General features: G+C 53.9%; 6 protein-coding genes across 6 annotated transcripts; 2 read left to right on the forward strand and 4 right to left on the reverse strand.

Annotated features, from left to right (window-relative positions):
• Positions 1-572: 572 nt before the first annotated feature.
• Positions 573-877, reverse strand: B0I36DRAFT_341917 (uncharacterized protein). Its single transcript, XM_046156045.1, has one exon. It carries the CDS (start codon positions 762-764, stop codon positions 600-602), a length of 165 nt encoding a protein of 54 aa, XP_046004193.1. The 5' UTR covers positions 765-877; the 3' UTR covers positions 573-599.
• B0I36DRAFT_426105 (uncharacterized protein) lies at positions 878-4,732 on the reverse strand. Its single transcript, XM_046162375.1, has 9 exons — positions 4,354-4,732; positions 4,049-4,304; positions 3,946-3,999; positions 3,833-3,889; positions 3,578-3,808; positions 3,390-3,529; positions 1,712-3,332; positions 1,411-1,644; positions 878-989 (listed from the first exon to the last, which is right to left on the reverse strand). Exons 1-9 carry the CDS (start codon positions 4,512-4,514, stop codon positions 969-971), a joined length of 2,775 nt encoding a protein of 924 aa, XP_046004194.1. The 5' UTR covers positions 4,515-4,732; the 3' UTR covers positions 878-968.
• Positions 4,733-5,702: 970 nt separating this feature from the next.
• B0I36DRAFT_370264 (uncharacterized protein) lies at positions 5,703-5,967 on the forward strand (the record flags this gene model as incomplete). The annotated part of the gene is made up of 2 exons (XM_046159886.1): positions 5,703-5,743; positions 5,802-5,967. 2 exons carry the CDS (start codon positions 5,703-5,705, stop codon positions 5,965-5,967), a joined length of 207 nt encoding a protein of 68 aa, XP_046004195.1.
• A 344-nt stretch (positions 5,968-6,311) lies between these two features.
• B0I36DRAFT_257464 (uncharacterized protein) lies at positions 6,312-7,607 on the reverse strand (the record flags this gene model as incomplete). The annotated part of the gene is made up of 1 exon (XM_046151017.1): positions 6,312-7,607. One exon carries the CDS (start codon positions 7,605-7,607, stop codon positions 6,312-6,314), a length of 1,296 nt encoding a protein of 431 aa, XP_046004196.1.
• A 2,689-nt stretch (positions 7,608-10,296) lies between these two features.
• Positions 10,297-10,965, forward strand: B0I36DRAFT_257578 (uncharacterized protein; the record flags this gene model as incomplete). The annotated part of the gene is made up of 1 exon (XM_046151025.1): positions 10,297-10,965. A coding segment is annotated over one exon (669 nt), but the record flags the coding sequence as incomplete, so codon positions are not given.
• Positions 10,966-11,859: 894 nt separating this feature from the next.
• B0I36DRAFT_210257 (uncharacterized protein) lies at positions 11,860-13,160 on the reverse strand (the record flags this gene model as incomplete). The annotated part of the gene is made up of 2 exons (XM_046148898.1): positions 11,860-12,623; positions 12,686-13,160. Coding segments are annotated over 2 exons (1,239 nt in total), but the record flags the coding sequence as incomplete, so codon positions are not given.
• Positions 13,161-13,630: the final 470 nt, after the last annotated feature.

A 13,630-nucleotide genomic window follows, 5' to 3' on the forward strand; every position in this document is an offset into this window, starting at 1 on the left:
CTAAGGGCCTCAAGAAGCAAGAGTCCTCATCCAAGATGATTAGCACGCAACCTGATTCGCTAGCTGGCATATCCAGTCCGATAAAGGCTGATGTCACGATCCGACCTCCGGGGTCAACCGTCTGGTCGGGCTTCGGGGTTGCTGTTCTGCAAAGTAGGTAAAGCTCAAGCAAGATCACAATCGTCGAATGTCGTTCTCTCTCTGGGGTTGTCTTGTCTCTGGGAAGAGATACCAGTCTCGACAATTAAGTAACTAGTTCAAGTGTAGGTGAGAATGGTACTTAGATTGATCGCTAAAGTCCAAAGGTAATGACTGTCTGTCTAGGAAATCCTCCATGCTATATACGCCTTTGTCCTTCATCGTGAGTGGCACCATTCGCTGCTGGAGCTGTCCGCTCTCCTGTAGTGCGGTGCCGTTCTCTTTTTGCGTTGTGCCGCTCCGTTGGTCTTGGCACCGCTCCTCGGTTCTGCTGACTCATCCGAGTTCTTACATAATCCGGTGTTCTGCCTGTCGCATGACCTGCCCTTGTCCCTGGCCCGATCCTGCGACCTTGTTCGTGCTGCCTGCAGCCCAAACAATCGACCTGTTGGTTTGGGCCGTTACAGCTGAGCAGAGAGGCTACCAGCCCAACGATGGCCCCACATCCTCTTCGTCGAGAGATCCACTGACCGTCCGGTCGGAGGCGTGTACCATCTGGGCTCTGCTGGCTGGTGGCGACTTCGAATACGATCTTGATCATGACCCTGAGCGATACTTAGATCCATTTTGAGCAGGTTCTGACGTGACTGCTGACGCCAGTGAGAGCAAGTAGCGTATATTTATGTACCACTGGTCGACGAGAAAGAGAGATACTTAATCGAACGATAGGCTAGCCGCCACTTATGACTTCACTGCTTTGTATTGTTCGAAATGGCTGCAGGGAAAGTGCTATATACAATGATCTTGGCCAGGTGAGATCGCTACGAAGATTACTCGTCCTGACGGACATCCTATGGCCAGCGTCGATTCTACTACAGAAGAACGTCCCGGTCGGTACGCTTGGGGTAGCCATAGGACCTGGTGCGAGTTCCAAGTGACCCACGTGCGGTCCTTGCTGAGCCCGACGCCCCGGTGATCGACAAATTGTGGGAGAGGAGTTGATACGGACGGTACTGTCGTCGGCGTCGCCGAAATCAACAACGGCGATGGCGATGACGCTAACGGGGATGCACTGCTCAAAGTAAAAGTGCCGATGCTTGTGGAGAGGGAGGAGCCAGTTGCGCCAAAGGCAAGGTGAGTAATATATGTGCCGACATCGAGTGTCGCTGTCGCCTTGCAGGCGCCCGTTGCCACATCCCAGAGCTTGATGGTGTTGTCGTGAGATGCTGATGCCAGCTTCGTTGTGTCGTGCGAGAATACGACCGACGAGACCCAGTCGCTATGGCCCTCGAGCGTTGCCGTGCAGGCGCCCCAATCCGAATCTACTTGCGGCGGCAGAGAAAGCCAAGCCGGAAATTGGTTTCGGAACCTCTTCCGGACGACGCTTTGCTGTGGTGCGAACACGATAGCCGAAGAGTAGACTTGAAGAGGCGATGCATCGATAACAGAGCAATGATTCAGAATTACCCGCCGCGTATCAATCAGAAACGCGAAGATGTTGCTGCTCTTTTCCCTGCTATATAAAAGTCAGGACGTTACGCAACTAAACCGGAAAGGTAGCAGGAGAACGCACATCGAGTAAACCTAGCAAATCATCCACCATACGGATACTCTCCGAGACCCGCCCCAAAAGGCCTAACGCTTCGAGCCAGTGAAGGAGGTGGTCGGTCAGAAAACGGTCGGCGAGGTCGCCGTCCCGAATCATACACTTGCTCTCCTTCCAGTGGTAGGTCCAATACCGACAGGCGTACTGGACCTCAGGCGGCAGGCCGTCGTCGATAATCCGCTGCTTGACTTCAGACCGGCGCGTTCCTGGCAGGCGCAGACCGCAGATGTCTCTCTTGAGGGTATCGCCTGTCGATAGCAGCTGTAGGCACTGGGTCGCCAGCCGCTCATGGGCTTGCCGTCCGTCGACCCAGAAGGGGTATTTGTCTTGTTCTTTACCCTTCTCAGGATCGACGAGGAAGTCGCGGAAGGATAGGTGGAGTAGCCGTACCGGCATCCCCGAGTCTGATGGGATGCTCAGAACGGAGTGGAGTAGGTCTAGTTGATCTTCGATGGCGTCAAGAGGAACCGCTAGAAGGCGTGCGAGAGAAGATGTCGAAAGAGGGCTGACCAGGAGGACGATGGAGCCGATGAACTGTTTGAATCTTCCTGTCACTTGGCACTTCTCCGATTCGGGGAGCCCCACCAGCAACTGTTCCAGTACAGGGAGATAGATTGTGTCCAAATTAGATTTCCGGCTTGCCTGGTACTCCAGGATTTTTGCCAGCTGTTCCTTCGGGCCACCAATGTTCCGATTTTGGATGAAGCGGCAAACGGTCGCGGCGAAGATGAATAAGGGGATAGCCATATCAACCAACTTCTGAACGGTTGCTGCGCCAGGCCAATTGGGAGGTAGCTGCCGGTTTGGCGTGACAGATTTATAACACTTCCGGATCTCGGTGAATTCGTGCTCCAGGAATGCGGTGATGTCGTGCTCGATATCGGGCTGGGGGATCTGGTGGAGAATCAGATCCTCGTAACTGCCACTGATGTCCTTAAATCCGAGCCGAATAGGCAGCTCAGGCCTGCTTGTGACGAAGAATCTCAGGCGGACGGAGAGCAGCTGCTTTGCTTCTGGCAAGAGGCCAATGATATTTGTAACATCTGTCCCCTGTCTCTCTTGGTCGCACTCGTCGAGTGCGTCTATCAAGACGACCATTGTCCTCAAAGGAGTCTGCGAATCTAGAGCCCCCCTCAAGGGTTCCAGAAGGAGCTTCTTGAACTGGTCTCTTATCGACTTTTCGTTGATGCTGGGATCGGCCTCGATTGCGTTTCGCATGTGCTCCGCCATGGAAGGAATGCGACAAGCGAGCTGCGCAGCCACCGTGGTGAAGAAGCGGGAAGCTCCACCGCGGTCGCCTTCGCCTCTCTTGAAGAAGAAGCTGGCGCCAAGACGTTCGCGAGCGGCGAATTCGTGCGCTACCGTGCGAGAAATCGTGGACTTGCCGGTGCCAGCCTGGCCCTGCAGCCAGTATATGCATTTTCCTTCCCTGTCGTTCGCCCATTTGTAAATCTGTTGGAGGACTCCGGTACGGGTGCCGTCAAGGCATCTCGCCTCGTGCTCCTCGGTCTTCGAGTCGAATGTGGCGCCCTCTGCAACCTTCAGATTCGCCACAACATACCGCTGGTTGGCGTTCAAGGTTGGTTCGCTAGTGCTTCTGCAATGTTAACTGGAACTGCAAGGGAAATTAGCTGGAATTACGTACGGTTTAAGTCTGTCTAGCACTTTCTTGAGTTCAGTGTACAGCTGATCTTCTCGTCGGCTACATTTGTTGAGGCCAGAATGATCGGTGTCGATCGAAATGATCTGAGCCGCGTAGCCTTGTGCTGAATCGTGGGTAACAATCTCGAGCAAGGTTAGATAGCGTCGGATATGCGTTGCGCCCGCACTTACTGGACCAATCCAGAGCCATCCGAGCAAGTAGGTATCCATGCTCTCACAGAAGGAGACTATCTCGGTTTTTTGTCGTCTGCTTTCTATAGGATTCATACGGCGTCGGAAGCGGATTTCTAGGTCAGCGAGCTGTGGACGATGATTCCTCAGAGAAAGGAGAAGGGTATTCTTAGACCCTAGGAAGCCGGCCAGGAAGGCCGCAGCGGCACCGAAAACAGACACTGGCGAGCCCTAATGAGGAGTTCCGAGGAAAACGATACCACATGTATCGTCAGCGATATCCTGTAAGTCGTCGCCGGGCTGACACAAAGCCTTGAGAAAGGTCATTAGAGCTAGGCGCGCAATAGGCTAAGTGGGAGCTAGCATACCTCTTTCATGATGATACCACCGAAGCTATAACCGATAAAGATGATCGGAATGCGCTAGCACAGGCGTCAGCAATGCTATGTAGAGGCATTCGCGAAATCGTACCGGATGCCTTGATCGGTGGCATTTTAACTGCTGCAGGAGCATGTAGCCGATCTCCTGGGCCGTTTTAACGGGGGCATTGATGAACCAGTCTGAGTTGTGGGCGAAGCTTAGGATTCTAGCAGCCGGGAAGTCGGGCAGTAGAAGGTCTTTGAGCAGGTAAACGTGCTGTACGCTAACTGCGTCTGTCGAATTGGCTGGAGCTTGGCACGTCCATGTGTACTCTGGGTGAGCGCCGAGGCCGTGGACTGCGACGATTCTAGCAACCTTAGCGGGACGTTGGATGACAAGCCGGGAACGTGTCTTACTCGAATTTGGCATCCTTGGGGTCAGAGACGACCTGGAGTCCGTCGGGACGGCTCCCTCTATTACGACGAAAGAGCCTTAAAACGAAAACGACGGGAGACAGCATGACGGAGGCCAGCACCACAGCCAAGGTGGCCAAGTGCACCTTGGACACCCAGGCCATCTGGAATGCCAGGCCGATGGCGGGGCTTGACAGTGGAAAAGAGAGGCTCTCACGTCGCGGAAGAGAGGCGGCGGGTTGCAACCAAGGACTTGCCGGCGGTTCCGGCAACGCCAGGCTGATCTAATTGCCTGTAGGGCTTGGAGGTTGAGCAAGATAGAGTTGGTTGTCGGGTTCCCCATGGGCAGCTGTGCACTCGTCCCCTGGCCACCTTTTCGTCGGAGGGACGTTGAGATAGAGTTGTTGTAGATTGGTGGGGAAGCGGGGAAACTCATATTGAATGCCTGACATAAGCCTACCACCTGCTTCTCATTCTCGTGATCTGTGCCATCTAATCCATCAGCTGCTGCTAAATGAGACTGTCACGATAACAACAAATGAGGGGTATCGGAGAGTTAATGGTTTCTTGGAAAGGAGTGCAATCAGCCACATACGAACTCAGTCATCTCAAGCATTTACGGCTCTTTCCCAACATTGTAGAGCCTGTAGCAGCTTTCAAGGTATTGGGATCAGACGGCGGGAGCCCCCCGAAACTTTGCAGATCACGGAAGCCCCGAAACTTGCAGATCACGGAAGCCCCGAAACTTTGCAGATCACGGAAGCCCCGAAACTTTGCAGATCACCGAGTACGAGAAATTTTGCATGTCTCAATTTTTTTTTTTGGGCTGAACATCCTCGAGGGGGGACCTCCGCGGATGGCCGGAGCACGATCCTGGGTTGTGGTGACGTCGGGAGATCACTTTCTCCACGCTGCAGGGTATCCGCAAAGCGGAATCGGGAGGTGATGCTTCGAGGGACGAATAAAGTTGCTATGGTGACCCAACTCCATCTCAATTGCGCTCAATGTTCTAGGCACGATTTTCACAGTGAAACAGACAGGTAGTTGGCTCTCACGTCGGCCGAGTGTGGAACTATCCGAATATTTAATGAACCACGCTCGGCTTAGTAGCTGAGGTGAGTGCTACGCTCGCCAAGTTCCCTTTGCCACTACATGACCTCGCCATTTTTTTTTACGTCTTGCCCTACATAAATTGTGCCGGGCCGGGATGCGAGTATCCTTGATAGAAGGTGAGAGCGGGCTCGTCGCAAACGAGCTTAGCAGCACACACTGAGATTTGCGTTTCTTGCTAAACCGTGATGCCCTGAAGTGACTTCACAAGCCTGACCGCTACTGTTGTGTAACGCGACCATATGTCAATAGTTGGGCCCTACTGTACCAGTTCCCGTATCAAGTGAGTCGAGAGATTGCTACGAATGTTGTGTGAAAGTGATCTTGCTGACAAGAAGTAGCCTGGCTCAATGCGAGCTGTACCTGCTGGTCTCTGCTCTGACGCTGCGTGTTCTGCCCCACATGGAGTTGTTCGAGGCTACGGAGAAGGACGTCAAGTACGACCGTGACATGTTTATCCCGCTGACCAAATCGTCGAGTAAGGGCGTGAGGGTCACGATTTCTTAGTATGGAGAGCGTGAAAGACGGATATCAGGCACTGCAGTGCGAATTGTACCACTCAAGACTTACTAGAGTCGTACGATACACAAATACCATAGTAGTATTGAAACTGGGTAGTAGGTGTGATTATAAGTCGACTTCTGTGACGTGGCATATACGCACGCTCTGTCCGCTGTCAACCCTTCGGACCTGCTCCAACCATTTTACGCATTGTTCAACTGTCATCGGTGTTTACACGCAGTCAAAGATCAAACAAAATCTTCAGGTCATTCTCTGGAGCGAGTGAGCCCCTGAACCCCTGATCTGGCCACACTCGAGGCTGCTGCTCCCCATCCGGCACCAGCTACCGACTAAGCAATGGGAACACCGCCCAGGGCCTCAAACAGCCTCGACGGCTCCCCATTTTCGTCCGCGTTCTGGTACCACTCCGGGTCCAGCGCGTAGTGGGCGCCAAAGAGGTGCCCGACGGCAGGGTTCGCGGGACCCTTGACGCTGGTGAAGACGCTCGACCCGCCCTGCATGAAGCCCGCCTTGGGGTCCCTTGGGTTCTTCATATGCGAGATGACGCCGAGCATGGCGACGAAGTCGACCTCGTGGGCGTAGTGCTCGGTGATGTGGGCGTAGTTTCCCAGGAACTGGGTGGTCTTGTCGTTGTCCTTGACGCGCCAGTCCATGCTCGGGTTCGCGAACGGGAACACGCGGAGCTTCTCGCGCATCTCATTGCGCCGCTGGGATCCCTCCGGGTTCTCCGTCACCAGCGCCTGCAGCGCGAGCCGTGTGAGCAGGCACCCCTGGGAGTGACAGATGAGGACGAGCTTCTTGGGCGGCGGGACGCCCGGGCTCGTGGGCCAGAGTGCGCCGCGGATCTCGTACTCGAGGCGCTGCTCGGCGGCGATGCTCGACGCGGTGCGCTGAATCAGGCTGTTGTCGGCCTCGCTGACGGCCGAGTGCTCGCCGAAGCACTGGATCATGTCCCACAGGATGCCGTCGCTGCGGTTGTACACGCCCGTGACCTGCCGCTGGAAAGCCTCGCTGATCTTGTGGCACGCGCTCTCGAACCACACGCGCTCGTTGCCGATGCCGTTGATGTAGATCCACTTCTCGTCCCAGGCCGCCGATGCGGCGCCGCCCTTGGGCGTGGCGATGTAGGTCGGGGAAGGGGGCTTGCCCTGCGCATCTTTGTCGCTGGGCAGCTCGATGTTCATGGGCAGCTGGTCGAGACTTGTGGGGAGGTTGGGCACCGTGCCGAACGCGATGATGTCGCGGATTGTGAGCAGCACACGCTGGATCTGCGCGCCGATGGCCTGCCGGTTCGCCTTCAGCTTGAAGTCGAGCTCCCAGTAGTCGTTGACCGGAGCCTCGTCGGGATTGCCGGTGGTGATGACACCAGAGGGCCGGATGAGGTCGAAGACGAAGGTGATGATGTCATACAGGTGGTCCACCATGTACCGGATGAGCTCCGGGCTGGTCTCGTTGGTGAAGATGCTCTTGACGATGAGGACGACGCCGGACAGACTCTGCACCAGGGCAGCGAAGGTACGCTGGGCCACGATCAGGATAGACCTGGTGATGGTTGAGTTGTCTGACACGGAGAACACGAAAACAGCGAGGTAGACGCCGATGCTGGCGACGAAGTTGATGTACATTGCCGCCAGGCGGCCCAACAGTTCGAAGATCATCTTGGGCGGAAGTCACAGGATTTTACCAGTCGGCCTTGGTTTGTAGAGAAGTCGCACTAGATGGCTTGCGCTGAAGATGGTGGCCAGGCGTGGTTATATATAGCTCTTCATGCATACCTCATTCTGCTGGCGTCCCACAATCACAAGCTGGAGAAACACCAACAAACTTTGACCCTCGACACTTTCCCGCCGCCTTTGGAAAGCGCTGATGGCATGCTACAGGAGTGACCACAATCAGTGTCCACTTTGCCCATATTAGTTGCGATTTCCGCACAGACCAACTATTGTGGCGCATTGTGGCGTGTACAGTGCCAGCTGCTCCGCAACAAGTAATTACTCGCCAGAAATGGCTTGCAGGATATCGCGGGAGTGCAAGCCTTTGAGGCATGCTTCTCCGTGACTGTATTTGCAAACTGAATACAGCGTCATGACTCAGTGCAACCCTGTCCTAAGCTAGGCAAGCGCATGTAGTACGACATCATATCGTACGCCCTTCTATCTACTAGACATATCTTCGAGACAGCGCCTGGGTTCATAGCGGTAAAGGCGACAAGACGTTGTTGGGTAGTGGAACTGTAGGTCAATTCTGAAAGCGGGGTTGCTTCCTGGCTATACCCCGCTTTCGGGTAATGCCGTAAGTCGAGGCACCCAGATTCCGACACCCCCTGGATTCCGACACCTCCACACCACCAAAACCCACCCAAACTACCCACATTGACCACCTCTTTTTGACGCGACAGGACGCGCAGAACACGTCTGTTTCATTGATTTATTGGTGTTTGAACGCGTCAGAGCCAGCACAATGCCCAAATACACCGAAAACGACATCCAGAACGCAATAGCCGACGTACGTGCGGGGATGACCCAGGCGCACGTGTCGAGGGTCTGGGGGTCCCAAGAGTCACCCTCATCGACCGACTTCGAGTTGCAGAGCCCTCCTCCCTCGCCGCCTCTGGCCAGCAGAGGTTATCACCAGTTCAAGAGGAACAGCTAGCGCGCTGGATCCTGGTGCTGGACTCACTAGGGCTCGCACCGTCGCACGCCCAGGTGGCCGACTTCGTCACCAGAATCCTTCGGCTTGGTGGCGACCATCGACCCCTCGGTAAACGCTGGATTACAGCATTTCGAAGCCGGCACCCCGAGATATCGACCATCCTCGGTAGACGACTTGACTCTACAAGGGCGAATGGTGCCAATCCGACAGCAATTAATACATTCTTTGACCGCGTCGATAACCCCCTCCTCTCGTCGATCCCCGCCCAATATGGATGAGACAGGTATTATGGAAGGATATGGTGCAAATGGCCTCGTTCTAGGGTGCTCAAAGAAGCGCGCAACGTACGTCAAAGGAGACTCATCACGATGCTGGACGTCCATTATCGAATGCGTCTCTGCTGATGGTCGTGTTCTTGAGCCCGCCATTATCTTCAAGGGCCAAACCGTTCAAGCACAGTGGTTTCCTGACAATGAGCCAGAACTCCGACTTATCGAGAGATGGACCTTCACTGCCCAAAGCAACGGCTGGACGTCGAACGAGCTAGCCATCCATGGGCTAAAGAAGGTATTTATCCCTTCGACGAAGCCTAACGACGAGAACCAACAGCGCCTCCTTGTTATTGACGGGCACGGTAGCCATATCACCGACGACTTCATGTATGAGTGTTTCCTGCATAAGATCCACCTACTGTACCTCCCGCCGCATACCTCGCATGTCCTTCAACCTCTCGACCTGACGATATTCTCGCCGCTGAAGGCAGCCTACAGACGCTATGCACGACAGCTTCATATCCAGAACGATAGTAACCCCATAGGTAAAACTGGGTTCCTTATTTGCTATGCGAGAGCACGTTACGAAGGCTTCAAAAGGCACAATATTGTGACATCATGGAGGGTGACTGGCTTATGGCCAGTCTCAAGGTGGCGACCTCTGAAGAGCTCCCTCGTCGTCAAGCTTACTACTCCTCCAGCGCAGAAGCAAGCAGTCCACTTCAATGACGTTTATAGGGCTTCAAGGCCTACCACAATAAAGACACCACAGCAGACAAGTGACGTTCGAGATGCCTTCAATATGGCTGGGTATGACCTCACAAGAAACCCGACCGCTAGGCTCCTATTCAGGAAGCTTAGTAAAGGCATCACCGACAATACCTATGAGGTCGCCCTACTGCAGACAAGAGTGACAAACCTAGAGGCTACAGTTAAACGATTGAAGCCTAAGAAACAAGTGACAGTCGCGCCTCAAGACCCCAATGATAGGTTTATCAACATCGAAGCCATCAAGCGCAGCCAAGCACTCCTACAGGAGCGCCTCAAAGAGGCCCAGGAGGCAGCAGTAGTACCCTTTGAGGACTGCATATTCCAGTGGCAAATAGAACTCTAATATGACCTCGTTTTACTGCTCAAATGCACTCGCAATTGCCTCAAAACGGCACTCATTTTGGGTGGGTTTTGGTGCTGTGGAGGTGTCGGAATCTGGGTGCCTCGACTTAGCTGTCGCGGCAACCTTATTTACAAGACTCACCCCATCATCCTCGGAGACCATCTTCAAGGAGTGTCAGGCTCAGAGACAGGTATTTCCAACTGACTCCTCGATGCGCGGACTTACTTCTCGTGACCCCAGCACCTCTCCGTCCACTGTCTTGCCTCCCCACCGATTCCGAGCACGATGACGACAAATACTCCGGAAATCCTCCTTCTATCTTTGCTGGTTCAATCGCAACGGGCTTCCATTGAGCAAAGCCATGAATTTTTATTACATTCGCTTGCCTCCAGTTCCAATGTCAGCTGGGCATCAACCGTTCATGAGGCTCTAGAGCATCTCGACCACGAAGCACCGCCACAGGGGATTTTAGTAGCAAATCCGGCGATTGTCCACCCTAAATACGACGAGGTGTCCACGAAGCTAGTAGCCTATGTTCGCAAGGGAGGCATCGTAATACATGGTGGCTTTTTCAGTGCCGATATACGACCGGACGACTTAGAAAGGTACATGCAAGCGAAGTGGGCATTGCCTTGGAGAGCTGGTTCCTATTATCGCACGACATTGTATCTGAATGAGGAGGCGCTCCCTCGCACCACGACCGGGCTTCTCTCCTCATACAGTCAAAAAGCAGTCTTTCTTGAGGATGTCGATCCCAGTATGGCGTGGTATGCGATCTCAGATCGCTCCGTCGTGGAGTCACTCGCGCCAGGGTCTGAAATCAACCTTCTCGACACTCCAGTTGCATTTGCTCGATTTGAAGATGGATGGATTGGCTACCTTGGGGATGTGGATGGCGAAGAAGGAACTGTTGCAGTCATCCTTAAGATGTTCGGCCTGATCTAGCAATGCGCGGAATTGGTTAGGGGGGGGCGGGGGGCGATGGCTCTACACAAAGCCCGTAGCCCCCACAACAATGAGCTGACCGTTACCCGTCACCGTCGGGCAGTCTTACTGTGGCCCTTCTATCTGGCACTGAGTGATTCGAGGCTCAGGTTTTGCAGAAGAGAGCAGTACGGGTGTGCTCGCGGAGTTGGCGAGGATAGGAATCGAGGGCTGCATTTGCAGACAAAGAAGCTAACAAAAGCTTGCTCGTAAATGCTTGCCTTGGCGCAATCGAGTCATGGGCAACGGGAATAGCGCTGCCGTAATTGAGTAGAAAGCAGTAACATGGTCAGAACACGAAAACCAACTTGTTACTCCGGCCTCCTTTGTGAAAAGTACGTTCGCAACATTGGCAGAACGCCGTAGCAAATGGAGGGGGGAGCACTGGACTGGGGGCCGGTTGTGGGTACGTAATCAATCAGATGAAGGCGGGGTTGCCTTAAATACTGTAGCCAAGAAAAACCCCGCCCTGGGGTACAGTACCACAGATAAATTGGTCGTCTCGTAGTGCTTATTAATTTGGACGGAACCTCTATGAAACCAAAATCACGACAGGCCTAGCAGAATGTGGATGACCATCGGTTTACAGCTTTTCCATTTATGTCGTGTGCACCGAGGACTGTTTGGGAAACAGCTAATGCACACTGCCTGATCTCCAACATTCTTGCGACCTAGCAACTACAGCAGAGCACCGCCTGAATGATCAGAATCGCTGTCCTCACTACCACTTGGGTCCCTCTCACTTCCACTCAGATCCGTTTCGTCAGCGAACTCGACAAAACCAACCCCCGAGACTGTGTTCCCATCGAGAGAGTCGAAGAGCGCTCCGTTCCGCGCGCTAATACCAAGCCGTTCCAAGCGCGAGATGACGAGATTCCCGGGGGCATGAGCAATCTCACCTAGGACATGCCGCTGCTCAGGCCAGGCGGCGTCGTTGATCCCTTCCGCGAGGAGCGGCGGAGCCCAGTTGGGGTACACTCGCCCGTGAGTATCGAGCTGAGCACACTGGAATGGATGGTGCCGGAGGTATAGCTCACAGCAGACGCAAGAAGGCTTGCTGCAAGCGACGTACGGGTCATCCCTTACGAACCTGAGCTTATTCTGGTAGAAATGCTCGAGGAGTTGTACCTCGCAGTGAATGCTGCCCTTGTCCGCCTCCTCTGGCGCGAAGCGGTCCTGGATCCACGCTTCGAGGCCTGTCTGTTCATCGATCAGCTCAAGTTGTGTCGCCATGGCTTCATGCCTCGGATCGTTGGCTGGCAAGATCCGTCTGAGGACTCCATCTATCGTGATCAGAGAATCGACTTCCGGACGTGGACTCGGGGTCCGAGAGCCCACAGCTGTCACACGGTAGCGCTCTAACAGAGGCTTCAGACGTGCTTCATCGTCAATGAGGCGTTTGACTGAGCGCAGGTGAGCTGCAACGCGATGAACATAGTGGACCAGCTTCTTGAAGGTCACCACGCCAGCGGGAGGATTGCTCCCATCTTCAGGATCGCGACCGAAATGTCGTGCTTCGTTGAGCACTGGGTCCCTCTCCGCGGAATAAACCCTTTGGCAGCTCAAGACGAGGTTCTTAGCGGTGTCGGCACCGAGGAGGCGAAGGAAATTGATCAGTCCTTGAGTTGTGCACATAAGATTAGAGCCGACAAGACCAACCCGGGGAGATATGGTATCATACCGCTGCTCGATTGCGAGTCATGGAGAGAATTGATACACTTGTCGGCAGTCGATTGCAAGAGTTTCAACTCCTTTTTGAGTCTGATCTTGCTAAAGGGAGCGACGCGGCGTAACAGAATTGTGTCTCCATGCTCATGATATTGCTCCGGAGGAAGCGCAAAAATCTTGACCAGCTGGTCTAAGTAGTTCTCGAGCACCATCCTTGCTGTTTCCTTTTGACTCTGATCATTGACGGCAACCACAAAATTGAGGTCTTGGACTGTCTCTTCGACTGCGATGGCCGCAGTGGTATCGCCGCCCTTCTTGAAGTCAATCATGAAGGCGAGGGTTTTCAAAAACCTTTGCTGGGTGGCCAATCCATTCAGGGGGTCATGGTGAATTATTGTGTGAGGTCTCGCGGGAGGGCCTAGTCTCTGCAGTAGAAAGCTGGCTTCATACAAGCGCTTGAGAAGACGACGGTAACGATGAGATCGAGGGTGTTGTTGCGCCATATTTGAGGCAGTGGATTCTAAAGGACACGCTGTCGAGCAGTCTCGAATTTAAATTTGGAGCTTCGGTTGTTGTCAGTGAGGCTGTAGTCGAACCACACCTGGGTTTTACCGGGCAATCGAAATGAATATATTAATGGCGTGTGGTTCGACGCCTTTTTTCACCCGTCCATGGTGGCATACTCCACGTCATTGTTGGTTGTAGTTGTAGACCTACATGATGATGATGATGCAACTGCACATATAAGCAAGGAAGTTCTGAATAGTTTGCAAGGCGCGCATGCATTGCATGATAATGCACATGACGTGGCATGCCAGCCTGCCTCACTGCGAGGCCTTCCCACCACAAGCGGTCCTTGGCGCAATCTGGATTCGCCAAAGGTGCAAACCAGACTCTGTGACGTAGGTGACCTATTGTTGGGATATAGACTGATGAAATTTTGGACTTGGATAGCAGC

This window comes from Microdochium trichocladiopsis (assembly GCF_020744255.1).
Source record: "Microdochium trichocladiopsis strain MPI-CAGE-CH-0230 chromosome Unknown B0I36scaffold_17, whole genome shotgun sequence".
Classification (NCBI taxonomy): Eukaryota; Fungi; Ascomycota; class Sordariomycetes; order Xylariales; family Microdochiaceae; genus Microdochium; species Microdochium trichocladiopsis.